This window comes from Mauremys mutica, chromosome 1 (genome assembly GCF_020497125.1).
Source record: "Mauremys mutica isolate MM-2020 ecotype Southern chromosome 1, ASM2049712v1, whole genome shotgun sequence".
In the NCBI taxonomy this organism is placed as follows: domain Eukaryota; kingdom Metazoa; phylum Chordata; order Testudines; family Geoemydidae; genus Mauremys; species Mauremys mutica.
Window position 1 is genome coordinate 16,193,448 of NC_059072.1, and position 17,051 is coordinate 16,210,498.

Here is a 17,051-nt window from a genome sequence, read left to right on the forward strand (position 1 = left end):
GGCAACTGGGCAATTTCTTCATGTATAGGGTGCTGGGTTAGTTCCTCTAGCACTTGTTGGTTGACAGTAGAAGGATGGCTGAGTAGCTCCTCGAAGTGCTGCCCCTAGCTTTCAGAGATGCCTCTCTTTCTTTATTGAGGTAGATTCATCTGAACAGATTTATGGAGCTGGTCCATTTCGATGGCCCTTAAATGGCCATCAGGGAGTCATAAAACAACTTTCTGTTGTTTATATCGATGTAAGCTTGTATTTCTACTTTCTTTTCTCCCCAGTTATCCTGAAGAACATGAAGCCCTATTTGACTTTATCCTTCTTTGATATTGATTCTTTGTTATTTTGTCAACACATAAACACATCGTTCTTTTCCTGAAGGGTCTTTTTTATTTCATCATTTTCATCACACCTGTCCTGGTGCTGTCTTCCAAGTCTTGAAGGATGGTTGATGTGAATATGTTTCACTTTTGGGGCATGTTCTTGGGTGAGGATGTAATGCTATCAAATTTTTCCTTTGTTTTCCTTCAGTTTGTCTTGATTAAATGAATGTCTCAACTTTGCTATGTTCAGTTTCAGTTTAAATCTATTCAGAATTCTTTATTCCACTGAGGGGCAACAATGTGGAAACTGAAAATGGCTCCGATCATCCTGTGGTCAGCCCAACAGTTTGCTCCTTACTTGGCACTAGTGATTGTGATGTCCCCGATATCTCTTTGCCATGTAATAACATAGTCAGATGTCAGTGCTTTGATCTTGGATGCATACATGAAGTTTTATATTTGTCTGCTTTCCTAAAGCTTGTAGCAAGAATGAGCTCGTGCTCAGCACACTTGCTGAGTAGCAGAAGACCACTGCTGTTCATTTTTCCAACTCCACTGTTCTTTATTACACCACTTCAAGCCTCACTGACTTTTCTGAGTCTGGCATTAAAGTCTCCCAGTAGTACGAGTTTGTCTCCCCTAGGAGTAGAATGACATAATCAAACCAGAATAGAACCGTTCATTTATTTCTTCTGTACTGTTCATGGTTGGAGCATAAGCCTTGACAAGAGCCGCAAAGCATGAATTTCCAGTGGGAACTTGTAGAGTCACTAGGCATTCAGTTTTGCCCACAGGTAAGGTCTTTCAGTGATTTCAAGAGGCTGTTTCTAACAGGCACAATGCCATAAATTGTCTTCCTCTGCTTTCCAAAAGAAGATGTAGCCACCTCCAAAGGTTCCTTTATGGACCCTTCCAGTGGCGTAGCCAGGTTCTAAGAGCAGGGGGAGCAAACATTAAAAAGGCGCCCCCCCCTTGGCTCCTCCTCTGGCCACGCCCCCTTGGCTCCTCCTCTGGCCGCTCCGCGCCCCCCCCCCCGGGCTCCTCCGGCCATGCTGTGCCGCTCCTGCGGCTCCCCCCGGGCTCCTCCGGCCATGCCGTGCCGCCCCCGCGGCCCCCCATGGCTCCTCCGACCACACTGCAGGCTGCCATGCTGCGCCCCCCCCACTCCTCCGGCCACGCCGCTCCCCCATGGCTCCTCCGGCGGCACTGCCCCCCCTTGCCTGCAGGAGCTCAGCACCGGCCCGGCAGGCCAAGCTTCAGAGCGGAGTGTGGGCCCCGCCCGCTGGCGCCATGGTAACCCCGAACTAAGGCACTGCTTTTGGAAAATGTGCTGAGGGGAAGCGGCTGCTTCCCCTGCACCCCCCTAGCTACGCTACTAGACCCTTCAACTGAAAGTTTGGTTTCACTAAGGGCAGCTATGTCAATGCTATATGTAGTAGCTTCCATTGCAATTAACGCTGTATGTCTTTCAGGCCTTGATGTGTTATTGTTGTCCACTAGAGTCTGCATGTTCCATGGCTCCACAGTGAGATCTTGTTTTTCTTATAGAATATCTGGTGTGTGGATGATCCCCCAGTCGTGGTGAACTAGGCAAATTAAAGTTAGGCAGGCAATGCTTAGGTCATGTTTTCTAAACCCCTTCCCTTACTAGAATGAACATTGATGTACTAAAAAGGGCTGCTCAGCCACTGGGGTGTTGCCAAACCCAGAATCCAAGGCTGAGCGACCAGAATCCCAGGTTGACTGCGAGCAGGTCTGTGACTAACTCTTCAACATAGACCTTAGCCCAAGCCTCCTAGGCTGGTTATTCCCATGACTTCTCCCTGACAGGCTCTCAGTTATCTCAAAGAAGCCCTTGGTGCCTGATTTCCACTGCCCTGCACCTTGTGAAGCCATTTACACTAATGCAAATCAGCTAATGAGACCTCTCTGGTTTGACTAACAGGGTGAGTCCAGAAAATAACTCTGTACCTCCACATAGGAATCCTAAAGGCTGACAGTATTTCAGAGACAGTCCCGTGTTGTGTTGCCTCCTTCCCCCTCTGGGAGCACCTTTAATAGTTTTTTACTTTTTAAAACTTGAAGGAACAATATCCATTTTTCCTGAAAACTCACTCATTTACTGCAATGGGAACTCAGCATTTATAGCACCTTTCAGTTTAAAAGAGAACAATAGGTTGCTCAGCTGGCTGGATTTGGAAATTGAAATAGTCTGGATTTTGGTAGGATGAGTACAACTGAGGGAAGTGGGAGAGAACAAAGGGGAAATCACAGGCATGGCATTTGTCTGATATGGGGAAGAAGTGAAGAAGACACTAAGGGCTTTTCTTCACTACCGTGCCACAGCGGCATCGATTAAGCGCATCTGGTGAACACACACTACGTCACTGGGAGCGCGCTCTCCCGTCAATGTAATTAATGTACCTCAATGAGAGGCAGAAGCTATGTTGGTGGGAGAGCGTGTGGACATCGCATTAAGTCGATGCAAGTTACTTTGCTCAGGAGGTGGGTTTTTTCACACTCCTGAGCGACATAACTTGCATCGACTTAAACTGTAGTGTAGACAAGGCCTGAACATGCAGTTAACAGAGGAGATCAGGCACTGCCTTTGGAAGGAGACACTGCTATTACTCTTTTTCCATGAAGGAGTGAGGATGAAACCCTGACACCTCCACATCATTGCAGCCCTTCCCAAGGGTGGGGAATGCCTGCCTGAAGGGACAGTTCAAAGGAAAACCAGCACTCAGCTTGGAGAACAGAGACATTAGGGGACCCCAGATGAATGAGAGAGAGGCCAGCCTGGATGTTTTTTTAAATTGTGCAAAAGAAGCTTTTACTTTTTATTGTAAAGGGAAGTAGAGGGGAGACAAGGTGCCTGTTAACTGGTTAGATTTTATCCACACTAAGTGGATAAAAATCTCGGTCCAAACCTATAAAGCAAGCTGCTAAAACAATTCCACTCTGGAAGCTGCTTGCAGCTGCAAAGGGTCAGAGAGCACAACAGCTGAAACACACTTTTGCTACATTTGTTTCTAAGTTTCCCCAAGTGGCCTTTGGGGATTTTGCCTTGTGGCTTCCATGAAAGTGAATGGGCCAGATTCACGGCTGGCATAGCCAGGTGCTATGCCAGGGAAGTCAACTCGATTTGGAGCCATTCTTCTAAGGCACGTGGAAAACTGTGCGGCACGGGAGGGTCATATCAAAACAGTGGTTTTAAATGTATGCCATGCTGACAAGAGGTTTTTCTGACCAAAGCGATTCAGGCTCTTATCCTTCACTATACCCAACCCACTGACTGGGTTGCAGGGCTGGTTGCTGCTCCTTGATTCAGGGCTGCCTGGCCCTGGCTACAGTAAGGGCTGCAAAGGGTCCACCAGAGCACATGGTATAGCTGAGCTCTTCTCTGCCACATCCCGTTCCCTTCACTGTCCTAAATATGCCCCACCCTCTCTCATTGCCTGGAGCAGTGCTGGTATAGGAGCCACCTCGGCAAGATTTATGCCCGCAGCGTTCCCCTGCATGCCAAGTGGCCTTTGAGGGCTGGAGAATGCAGCTCCCAGTCCCCCTGCACTATCCCTGTGTATTAATAGGGATGGGTGAAACAAGTTGAATAAATTGCCCTTCACCTCCTTCCTTGCTGCCAAACGTTCACCCCAAGCAGCCTCTGGAGGACTGAAAATTCAGTTAAACCTCCCTCCCCATTAATTAATTGTAGAGTTGGACCCAAATCAATACCGTGCCTGTAAACATCTCAGACTCTGAGGGGGTTCAGACTGGAGCCTCAACATAGAAGCTATCCCCTATCTACTCAAATCCAGATCCCTCAGCTGGAGCAGAGGACCAGCAAGGCTTTCCCAGTGTGGGTGAATTTACACCCAAATCTCAGTGTTTTGTAACCTGTAAGTATTCCCCACATTCTACAGATGGAGAAACTGAAGTAGGTTTAAGTCTAGACTACCCTGATTCCCAGCCCTGTGCCTTGACTACAAGCCTGTCCTATCTCATGTCCTTATATTTCTGTAACTATGGGATCTGTTTGTAGGATAAATCGTCCCCACCCTCTTAAAAACCACCTGATTTCTATGGCCCACCCCAATACATGATTGAAAATTAGTGTTAAACAGTTAAACCCCCAGGGTTCTATAAAAATTCCACCTGATGGTGACTGCTCTCTGACCTGAGCCGTGTTCTGATTATTTTGCACCACTGGCCAGCTGGAAAACCAGGAGCTAAAACTTCTTATGCTGGCTATGAGCCAGCTTGTAAATAAGAGGCCTTAAATTGGCTATTGAGCTTCTACCATCATTCTCCTGAACAAGGCAATAGAGCGTCTTCTCCTATGTGTAAACAGTGGTTTCGTAGACCTTGCATGAATCGACATGACAGAAATTGCAACCAATGACAAATATCCAGTCCTAAGCTAGAGAGACACTTACAATTCTCACAGCCCCTTGGAGAAACCACCAACTTCATAAAACTATCAGCAATGGCAGAAAAAACATAATCCAAAAGTTTTAATTCTGTAAATAAGCATGAATCGTCCCCACCAAAACTGCTAACAACGTATTTCACCTGTTTATTTTAAACCTGAAAGTGACACACATGCCCACTCCCTCCCGCAAAGGCCAAAAGCCATTGTAGACACACACACCAGTGGTATCTGCATCTGAGACTTTGCTTACTAAAAATGGCAAAGAGTTCTGTGGCACCTTATAGACTAACAAATGCATGGAGCATAAGCTTTCGTGGTGAATACCCACTTCATCAGATACATGCATCCGACGAAGTGGGTATTCAGCATGAAAGCTTATGCTCCAATGAATTTGTTAGTCAATAAGGTGCCACAGAACTCTTTGCCGCTTTTACAGATCCAGACTAACACGGCTACCCCTCTGATACTTACTAAAAATATGTTCTTTTAGCGTGCAGAGTGACCCAATCAAAGACATAGATTTGCTGCCAGCAAGAGTGAGGTTGGAAGCTTCATAACACAGAAAACACTGGTTGAAACAATATCTCACTTGGAACATTCAAGTTCATGCCCCTGAGCATTTCAGATCAGACCAGAGCAGGGAGGCTGCTTGTGGCAATACCACGTTATGTTAAAACATTACATGACCATCTAGACGAAAGGTACCATCAATTGCAACTGCTGTATATTTCATACACTTGTGTTTGCAAGTGACGTGGGGATACACCTACCCACTGAGGCTTACCCTGTTGTCCTCTTGAATCTCCCAGTCACTGGAGAAAGTTATGACATGTTGCGCCTGAGAGCAATTGGAAAACTGGAAGAGACTGGAAAACATCCTTCTGTTCTCCTGTGTGTCTGGAAATATTGCATCCTGGAAATTTACTCCGTGAGGAAGGAGGTTATAATTCTCATCCATTCTGAAACAAAAATCAGATAGTACTTATGTCATGTCAAATCATGGGGTATTTTCCCTCCATCTATGTTGTGTTTCTCACCTATACCAGGACTGTTGCCTGAATAGGCTACACTGGGTGGCAGTAGACTCCTAGGCATATATTCATAGAGGGTGTAAACAGCCATTGGTCCATGACACCCGCTATCATGACAGCAATGTAAACTAGCGGCGGTTCTGCCCAATAGGCTCCAGTCCCGCAATGAGTTCCACACAGGCAGGCCCCTACAACCACACAGATATCAACAGGGCTCCTCATGGGCACAGGTGTCCTCCCACCAAGGGCCAATTGCATGACTAGAGGCATAATTTGGGGTGGTCCTATATTTTGGGCATTGTTTGATTTTTTTTCTATGCTTTAGTTTGCCATTTCTTTCCAGGTACCCACTGATCTAGATGGGCACAATTTAAAATAATCCATTAATAACTAATACAAAATTAGCTTTTAGAGACATTAGCAGGCACCATCAAAAATATGTTTTGTTGTGCTTCTCTGCCACCACTCCCCTGGTTTGAGATACACTGAGTGTTTCTAAACAAGCTACTGAGTGAATTTCACAAATATTTTTGGATTTAAAGGTTCACTGTGATGGCTTTATTCCTGCATTGTAGATTCGTATTCTTATTCTTTTGATGGGCTTAAAATGAGGATTTGGCTGGTATCCAGAAGAGCAAAGAGAAATCTTCTGAGTAAATACTTGGGGATCAGTGCTAAACCCATGTGCTAAACTTTGAGAATAGACACTGGCACCTATCCAGTCTGTAAAACAGACCAGAATCTAGTGTACCTACTTTGGTCTCATAGAAACAAAGAGAGGCTGAGCTGTACACAGTTAAATAACAGCTCAAAATAAATCTGTTCCATAGGAATGCCAAATTATTGTTTTGAAATGCTGTATCCTTTCGGTCACGAAAGACATTACCATGGTGTGTAAATGAGCAAGCTCACTAAGAAGTTAATACCACAAATCACTGAGCAGAAATTAGCAACAAGATGGGAACAAATGCCATCTGCTGGGATGTTTATTTTTCTTTAGAAAGTGATTCTTCATCATTTACTATTTTATCTGCTGTAGGCTTCTAAAACAGATATGGGGCGGGAATCACTTTTACTGAGTTTAGTTTTCAAAAGATAACTTGATTTACATCTCAGTTATTTGCTAGAATGCTTGAAAAACTTTACACTCTCTATCTCAAGTTGGAAAAAAAACAATAACATGCTCCGTTCTAAACCTGAACATAAGAATGGCCATACTGGGTCAGACCAATGGTCCATTTAGCCCAGTCTCCTGTTTTCTGACAGTGGCCAGTACCAGATGCTTCAGAGGGAATGAACAGAACAGGGCAATTTATTGAGTAACCTATCCTCTCATCCAGTCCTAGCTTCTGACAATCAGAGGTTTAGGGACGCGCAGAGCATGGGGTTGTGTTCCTGACCATCTTGGCTAATAGCCATTGATGGACCTATCCTCCATGACCATACCAACTTGTCTGTCGAAAACATTCTAAAAGGACAACTTTCCAAACTGTCTGTATATATCATGGTGCATTTACTGTCTTCATACGTCAGCTGGCTAGTTGTACACTACTTCACATCAAAGAAACTGACACAGATGATTAAAATTTACAGAACCATGTAAATATTGAACACTGAAAATGTAAGATCCAATCCACACCTTCTATAAAAAAGTTATAGTAAAGGGCAGTGTTTGATTTTTGTTGAGGTCATAAAATCATTTACAGATATGTCTGTCACACACCCTAGATTTCAAATAAATTGAACATGTTTGTTTCTACTTTCTGTAGTCTAGGAAAACACTAATTAAGCACCACTCCTTCCAAGAAAAATCACAATAGAAAGTATTCTCCTTTGAAATGCATAACATTCACGTCTTCTCTGCTAGGTGAATTTGTGCCTACCTGAGTAACGATGAGCATGAAACTCCACTATCTAAAGTAAAGAGACTTGCTCTCCCACATGTGCTGCAGCTCGGTAATATTATCTCTAAGAGAAATGTACAAGGCTCATCCATGATATAGTTACACACCAGAGAACATTTCCTTTTATTCACTCACTATACAATATTAAGTCATGCCTGGTGGCTCCCTGTGTATTTTAGTTACACAAAACGTACCGGACTAACTTTTGTCTGGCTCGGAGAAGCTCTAGAGGTTCAGCTGCAGACAAAGTGCTTTAAGATGCTGGGGTGAAAGTGTTATACAAGTGCCGAGCATTTATGAACGAGAAAATGTTCTCTCTCGTTTTCAAGCAGGGCATGGGTCACACGTTTTTACTCACCTGAGAAAGAAGAAGTAAGAGTAATCCTGCATGACTGTGTGGGAGTGACAGGAGAAGTAGCCCAGTCCAGTGAGGTTAAGCCTGGAGCCTGCAGGGACTTCCAGCATGCTTCCCCAAGCCTGGTCACACAGCATCTCTATCTCAGCCGAGTAAAAGAGCCCCCCCTCGCTGGCTTCATATTGCCAGGGCAGGTAATTATACAGGCTGTACATCTCCTGGTGGAGGGCCAGCACCTTGGCGTACACTATGATCTCTGCCAGCTCAGCCCTGCAACTTTCACTCAAGGGTCTCCAGTCTGAGGGCAGCTGACAGCCCCAGCATGGGCTGAGCTGCCTTCCAAGGTGCAGCAACAGCAGCAGCAGCATGTGCAGCATGATGGATGAACGCACAATACACGCCGGCCACTTTGGCTTCCCAAGGCAAAAACTGCTGCTACCAGGCTGCTGCGCCGCGTGAAACAGGCTCCCTGCGCGCTGAACCCGCTTACTGGGGCTGGTGACTGGGGGCTGAGCCCCACCACTCAAGCAGGCGGCGTCCAATTGGAGTCACACGGGGAGCGAGGGAGGGGCAGTGACAGCAGCCCGGCCGCGGCGCCTTGCCCAGAACCAGCCTCGCACGGGCTACAGGCAGCAGCGGGAGCGCAGGCGCACAGGGGACGGTTCAAAATTGGAGCCAGGCGTCTGCTGCCCCTGCGCGCTGCCTGCGGGGAGGGGACGGAGCCCCCGGCCGCAGCCTGTCTTGTGCTCAGGCGGGCTGGGGGGGAGAGGAGGGGAGAAGGGGAAGGAGACTGATGGAGGAGAAGCAGGAGTAAGGGAGGTGCCTTGTGGCTGGGAGGCAGATCTGGGCTGCAGACAATCTCTGGCTCTGCCTCTCTCTGTGCCCTTGAGCACCTCACTTAATCTCCCTGGCCCAGCTCTTCAAAGGTATTTAGGTGCTTTACTCTCACTGAAGGCAAACACCTGCCTTTGGGGATCTGCGCCCCAGCTTCCCCATCCGTCAAATGAGGAAACTGCGTCGCTATCCACCCGTGTGAAGATAAAATGCATGAAGGTGCCTTGGTCCCCGCTCTTGCAGCTGGTTCTGGGTGGGCAGACCCCTGTGCCCAGGCTGACCCCCCCAGGGAAGGCCGACAAGGCACCACACTGGGCAGGAGCAGGAGACAATGTAAATGCGATGGGGCAGGAACGGTGGATTTGTACAGTGCCTGGCACCGTGGGGCCCTGGTCTGGGATCTGTGGGTGCTGCTGCAGTGCAAATAATAGACTAGAATGACGGTGTTTGTCAGGCACTCGGAGTCAGTGGTGCTGAGGGCCCCTACATAACGCAGGCAGGAAGGATGGGGTGAGGAGTGGATGATAAGGGGAAGTAGAGACTGAGTCATAGAATTAGAGTGGGAGAAGAGGAATGGGGTAAGAAATTAAAGGAAGTGGGATTGAGATGGTGAAGTGAGGGATGATTGAAGAAGAAAGCAAAGGAGAATGTGTGGACTGTAGCTTCCCTGTATCCTCCTTTCCCCCACCCAGTGGGAAGGGGAGGAGTGGTAGAATTCCCCTTAACCTCCCTCTCTCATTCAATGCACAGGAGATGAGGAGGAAGAAGACCAACCTCTGGGCAGGGGAGAACCCCTTCCTGCCAGCCCATCTTTTCTGACCAGCCACAGGTTACCCCAGGCCACTTCTCTCCTCCACCTCCTGCTTTCCCACATTGCTTACCTGTATTAATTTGTTTCAATCACACATGTTTAAAAGCTCCTATCCTTCGCTCTAGGCATTTTTTAAATCACAAGAAGAAAGATAAAAATAGAAAGGCAGGCCCAAGCACATCAACCTCTTACCACCATCTTATCCTATCACATCACAACCTAGGGGTGTCTAACGGCACATTTTGGTCTCTTCTGGTAAATGTTGTCATATCCTTAGTTTTATGAAGAACCACGTCTATATAAAAATAACAATACTTTTCATTTTAAAGACTCATATTTCCTGTATCTATTCCATTTATATTTGCTAGTGCCTTATCCAGTCTAGTTCTAAATGGCCAACACAATGAGGCTTCCTTCTGGGAGACGTTCCACATTTTGGTAGCTTAATTGTTAGAAAGTTTTCCTGATAATCAGCAGTAGTTGACCTTTCAACCCAGAGCCATCACAACAAAACTGGCTCCCCTACGCTGTTTTCTGTTTCAGTTAGGGATTTTATCAACTACTTTTAGGTCAATATTTTAGTGGAGATGTTTAGCTCTTTTGATTCAGGACATGACGATTAATTCAATGTTGCTTCTAATTTTTTCACGGCAGCTCTTTTTTTTCTTTCTTTTTTTGGTAAGTGGCTGATGTATTGAAATGTAGTGAGACCTTCTAAATTCTCACCAGGGTTCCTCTTCTTCTAGCTCTGGATAACAAGGTATTAGTGACATAAAGCAAAGATTAAGCAATCCAGCCAGGAGACTGCATCTTTAAGATCTGTGTTTGCTGTTTCTCCTCAGGGATCCTAAGGCTGATCTGAGACATTCTTCAGTGCCCTGTGAAGTGCCATGTGATTTTTTTTCTGTGAACTCAGAATGTATCTGACGAGCACTGTAGCCAAAACTAACTAATCAAAGTAGCATCAATAGAGCCAATTATAGCTGCGTCCACGCTTTTAACCACTCATGCATGCGCCATGGGTTATTCATTCACTTCCTCCTCTTAGATAGTCTTGTAGACTTTGAGACAGACCTGTGGTTTTCCCAGGCAGGAACTCTCCTTCCTTTTCACACTTTTTAATGAACATTAAAGCCAGGGATTTCTCCCTCAGGGCTTTGTCATTTTACTTCCTGTTTCTATGGCAATACAGGTGATTTAAGAATTTTAGTATAAACATAGCTCTGATCTTGCTCTCTTTGCCTCTAAAGCATTGACAGAGCTGAGCGTTAGTCCAGGTACCAAACAAAAGAGCACAGTATCAGACTCTGGCTGTTTTATGGATGAGTGTAGGTGACCTGAAACCTCAACTCAGCTGTCTTTTATTTATATATCCTCAGCGATTCCTTTGTAGTCTAGGGTACAAAATATCAAACCCAGATTTTTCCCCCCCTTTAAACTGGGTGACCTAGAAAGATGAATATTTGGCTTTCTTCGTTCCCAAAAGGAAGTGTTTTTCCTTACCTTCTTATGACTGTTTCCATAATTTGGTTTATTCTTCTTGTACATTTTAAAATTTGTTCCATTGCATTTCACGATTTTTCTACCATCTGTTTTTTTCCCCTTATCAAACAAAACATTCTGCTGCCCCAAATTTTCTGCTAGCTTTTTGTTTCTTTTGGACAATATTTATGATCTGATGAAATAAGATCTGCCTTTTGGGGATCAGCTGTAATACACTGTTACAATGAACAGCAATGCAAAAAGCCAAGCATGATTTTATAAATGACAATAAAAGACGTTTTCCTGAAACAATTTAGAATTTAATGTAAAAGTGCTCAGGATGGATTAGGGAATTGGCAGTGATTATGGAGTCTTCAATTCTACCTATACTTTCCCAGATTGAATCCAGCCTAAGTCAGCAGAGACAGGAGGTTGTTGCAATCAGGTGTCTACTCATTAAGCAATGTGAAACAAATTTGTGTTTCAGCTAGATGCCAGTGGACAGACATCTACATAACAAAAAACACTTCCACAACTGGCAGCCTTAGCAAGGGGATACATATCTGAACATATCATTCATACAGCTGCGGAGGAATGGAGCGAGATGACGATCCTTGACTGTCTAAGTCACACTCCCCCTGTAATCCAAATGAGTTGAGAGAGAAAATACCGTTTGCACTGGACTCTTATGATTCATAAATGTTAAGGCCAGAAGAACCATTATGAACATCTAGTCTGACCTGCAGAGTACAGGCTATAGAATTTTACCCAGTAATTGCTGCATCAAGCTGTTAACTTTTGGTTGAGCTAAAACATATCTCTTAGAAAGACTTTCATTCTTGATTTAAAGATTTGACAGGTTCCCAGGCCAGAAAGGACATTGTGATCATCTAGTCTCACCTCCTGTATTACACAGGTCATGGAACTTCCCTGAAATAATTCAGAGAGCAGATCTTTTGAAAAAGCACCCAATCTTGAGTTTAAAATTGTCAATGATCGAGGATGCACCATGACCCTTGGTAAATTGTTCCAATATTTAATTACTCTCTCTGTTTAAAATGTACACATTAATTCCAGTCTGTAGCAATGGAGACCTCACTGCATCCCTTGGTAGGTTTGAGTAGGTAATTATCCTCACTGTGTCTTGTTTGTGTTGACATACCCACTCTGCCTAGGTGTGCAGCAGGCTAGAGCTGCTTTGCCCAAATTATCACTTTTGGCTGATTTTTTAGCCTAAAGGGAGAACCCACAGGACCTGGAAGCCAAGTGATTCCGGGGGACAACTAATGAGATAACAGGGACAGGAGTGAGGTCAAAGGGCCAAACGAAGGGAACCGGATGGGGACATCAAGCAGAGAACCCTGGACAGTGCCCACTGGTCCTCGAAGGCGTCAAAGGAGCCAGCGGATGCCGCCCAGAGGAACTCTGCCCTGATGCATGAGTGGACAGAGGATCGGAAATAGGTCCCACAGTCACAGGAGACCCCATCGGCCAACCTCCTCTCCCTGGTTTTATGGATGGCCATTTTAGCCAGGGCCAGGATGAGGTTGACCAGGAGGTCCCGTGACTTTGTGGGGCCACAGAAAGGGCGTGCGTAGATAAGAAGGCGAGGGGAAAAGTGCAACCAAAAACGTAACAGGATGTCTAAGAGGAGCTGGAATAGGGGCTGCAACCTGGCGCACTCCATGTAAACGTGCGCCAGGGTCTCCCTCACGCCTCAGAAGGGGCAGGTGTCTGGGACGGGGTAAACCGCACCAAATACACGCCTGTGCTCACGGCCCCATGAAGGAGCCACCAACTGATATCCCCGGAGAGGTGGTGTGGGTGCTGCCTAAGGGTCCTAGACACCATTTGACCCTCCCCCTCTCCACTGTTTAAGGACAGAGCTGATTAAGACTCAATTAAGAGTCTTTTGTTGTGGATCAGCAGAGCTGAAATCACTGATAAACAGATCAAGTGCTAAGCCTTAGGCCTGCGTATGGGATAGTGTCTCTGGTGAAAGAGACTGCCCAGCCTGTGCAAGCAGTGAGGCTCCCTCACTAGCAGCTGAAATCACTGAGAGCTGTGTTAAGTGGTGGGACCTCAAGACATCCTAGAGGCTGCAGGAGAGAGGGCAGAGGCAGAGTGAACAACGATGGAGCAGACGGCAGCATGAGTGACTACAGAACAAATTTTGAAAGAGAAAGTAGTTAAGGACATAGAGGTCAACGGTAATTGGGATAAAATACAACATGGGTTTACAAAAGGTAGATCGTGCCAGACCAACCTGATCTCCTTCTTTGAGACGACAACTGATTTTTTAGACAAAGGAAATGCAGTAGATCTAATCTAACTAGATGTCAGTAAGGCATTTGATACAGTTCCACATGGGAATGTATTAGTTAAATTGGAGAAGATAGGGATTAATATGAGAATTGAAAGGTGCATGAGGAACTGGTTAAAGGGGTGACTACAATGGGTCATATTGAAAGGTGACCTGTCAGGCTGGAGGGAGGTTATTAGTGGAGATCCGCAGGGATCGGTCTTGGGACTTATCTTATTTAACATTTTTATTACTGACCTCAACACAAAAAGTGGTTGTGCACTAATAAAATTTGCAGATGACACAAAGTTGGGAGGTACTGCTAACACGGAGGAGGACTGGAATAACATACAAGAAGATCTGGATGACCTTGTAAACTGGACTAATAGAAATGGGTTGAAATTTAATAGTGCGAAGTGCCAGGTCATGCATTTAGGGACTAACAACAATAATTTTTGCTAGAAGTTGGGGACTTATCAGTTGGGAGTGACAGAAGAGGAGAAAGACCTGGGTGTATTGACTGATCACAGGATGACTATGAGCCGTCAATGTGATGCGGCCATGAAAAAGAATAATGCAGATCCAGGAGCTATTTCCAGTAGAGACAAGGAAGTGTTAGTACCATTATACAAGGCATTGGTGAGACCTCATCTGCAATAATGTGTGCAGTTCTGGTTTCCCATGTTTACGAAAGATGAATTCAAACAGGAACAGCTGCAGAAAAAGGTTACTAGGATGAGCCAAGGAATGGAAAACCTGCCTTATGAAAGGAGTCTCTCAGAGCTTCTTCGCTTGTTTAGCCTAACCAAAAGAAGGCTGAGGGAGCTATGATTGCTCTTTATAAATACATCAGAGGGATAAATACCAGGGAGGGAGAGGCATTATTTAAGTTAAACGCCAATGTGAACACAAGAACAAATGGATGTAAACTGACCATCAACAAGTTTAGGTTTGAAATTAGATGAAGGTTTCTAATCATCAGAGGAGTGAAGTTCTGGAATAGACTTCCAAGGAGAACTATGGGGGCAAAAAACCTAACTGGCTTCAAGACTGAGCTTGGTAAGTTAATGGAGGGGATGGTATGATGACATTGGCTACAGTGGCATATAGCCCATTGGCGACTGCCAGTAGCAAAATTCCCCAACTGCTGCAGATGGGATGCTAGATGGGATAGCCTGAGTTACTACAGAGAATTCTTTCCCAGCTGTCTGGCTGGTGTGTCTTGCCGACACGCTCAGGGTCTAACTGATTGCTGTTTTGGGGGTTGGGAAGGATTTTCCCTCAGGTCAGATTGGCAGAGACCTTTCACCTTTCTCTATAGCACAGGTCGTGGGTCACTTGCAGGTTTAAATGAGTGTAAATGGTGAGTTTTCTGTAACTTGAAGTCATTAAACCATGATCTGAGGACTTCAGTAACTCAGCCAGAGGCTGGGGGTCTATTACAGGTGTGAGTGGGCGAGGTTCTTTGGCCTGTGTTGTGCAGGAGGTCAGACTAGTTGATCACAGTGGTCCCTTCTGACCTTAAAGTCTATGAGTCTATGAGATGGCGGAGCAGCTGACAACAGAGTGGTTGACATGGAGTAGCCAACAATGGAGTGGCTGATGCCTGAGTGAGCGATGCAGAGTGAATGGCCGGGCAGCAGAGATGATGTATTGCTTGATGCCTTCCCCCTACCCCCCCAGGGTGGGAAGTGAGCTCATGCGAAGGCACCTCTGAACTCTGGGTCGCCGCTGACCAAGGACAACAACTTTGAGTAGGGTGCGGTGGAGGGAGAGGGAAGTGGTGTGTTAAAGAGACCTTTGTTTGTTGGACTTTCACGCCACAAGGTAAGAGACTGAGGAAAAGGACATTGCCCAAAATATGCTGGGGTGGGTGTTTGGCTCATGGTTGTATGCCTTCGAATCATGCTGGTGGTGATTTCCCAAATTAATGCCGGGTTCCTTTCCCCTTTTATTAAAAGTTTTCATTTTCCTTCACAAACTCAGTGCTTGCGAGAGGGGAAGTATTGCCTCTTAGAGGCACCCAGGGTTTTTCCCAGATTACCGAGTTTTATTGAAAAGGTGTGTTTTGCTCTTGGACCTGAATACATTCAAGCTAGGGCAATTCTAACCCCTTCTGGCAAAGAGTTCCACAGCTGTAGCCCCAGGATCGAATAGTTTTTACTGGTTCCTGGTTCTCTTCAGCCACACCATCTCTGAGGTGTATAATTGTCTTGGAGGACAAAGCAGTATTTGAAGTACTTAAGTTGCAATCCATCTATAGTATTGTCGATTGAGTCCACGACCCTGAATTCTGTTCTGAAATGAATGGAGTTCATAAAGCATAGCAGGGTAGTGTTTTGCATTTGTCTTTATTGCTCAAGCTTTTAGTATTTATATCCCATCATTATCCTATTTTCAAAGAGCTGAATCTGTTATAGTTTTGAGAGACCTGCTTGACACTGCTTGTTTTTAAAGTGAATTGGGTGCTTATAAATGGTACCAGATTGACAGTCCTAATTTTTGTGTCTTTCCACAGAACAGGAATAGCAAGAGCAGCAGCAGAACAAATTGCCACCCAAATTTCAGTTGGAGGGAGGGACCACCTCTGAAAGGGGACAAGAGCGTAAAGACTCTGTGCCTATTCCATCTTTGCCTTTGTGCCGAGACTGTTAGTAGAATGCTGTGCTAGCAAGGATGAAAGATGTTTTGCTGTGATTCTGTAGGGAGGGGAATTGGCTATGTCTGGTAGCTCTCATGGGCCGACCTTCCAGTTTACAGGCTAACTAATAGTGTTTCTACAAGAAACCACTACTTACCTCTTCCTCCCTCACCAAGAGCCAAATTCTGCTCTCGGGGATCCTTGTGTGGGCCCCTGCACTGAGATTAATTTCATCCTCAGATATTCATAGATTCCAATGCAAGAAGGGACCATTGTGATCAGCTAGTCTGACATCCTGTATAGCACAGTCCAGAGAACTTTCCTAAAATAATTCCTTTTGAACTAGAGCATATCTTTGAAAAAAATCTAATTTTGATTTAGAAATTGCCAGTGATTGGGGTTGGGGGTGAATCCACCACAACCTTTGGTAAGTTGGAATATGTATGTACAGGACTCCCATTGAGCTCAGGATAGGTCTCTGTGTGCACTAACCTGAAGTAAGAAAATCAGAGCCTATACCAGGGGAGGGCAAACTACGGCCCGCGGGCCGGATCCGGCCCATCAGGGCTTTCAATCTGGCCCACGGGATTGCCAGCAGGCTCCCTGGCTGCCCTGGCCTGCACCACTCCCGGAAGCGGCCGGCACCACGTCTCTGTGGCCCCTGGGGTGGGGGCAGAGGGCTCCGTGCGCTGCCCTGACCGGCAGGCACCTCCCCCCGCAGCTCCCATTGGCCGGGAACATGGAACCGCAGCCAATAGGAGCTTTGTGGGTGGTACCCACAGGCGAGGGCAGAGCTTGGCGGATCCGCCTGTCCCACCCCACTCCCAGGAGCCACTGCCAGACATGCTGGTCACTTCCGGGAGCGGCGCGGGGCCAGGGCAGGTAGGGTGCCTGCCTTAACCCCACTGTGCACCACTGCCACCCTGGAGCCGCTCGAGGTACGTG

The 17,051-nt window shown here is 46.0% G+C and overlaps 1 protein-coding gene across 1 annotated transcript in view; it reads right to left on the reverse strand.

The window, feature by feature from the left end:
* CCDC3 (coiled-coil domain containing 3) overlaps positions 1-8,587 on the reverse strand; it is a 69,752-nt gene extending 61,165 nt beyond the window's left edge. Inside the window, exons 1-2 of the mRNA XM_045029107.1 lie at positions 8,040-8,587; positions 5,531-5,705 (exon numbers count right to left, since the gene is read on the reverse strand). Coding sequence (XP_044885042.1) covers positions 5,531-5,705; positions 8,040-8,413 — 549 coding nt within the window. The 5' untranslated portion in view covers positions 8,414-8,587. The remainder of the gene's footprint in view (positions 1-5,530; positions 5,706-8,039) is intronic.
* Between the last annotated feature and the right edge of the window lie 8,464 nt (positions 8,588-17,051).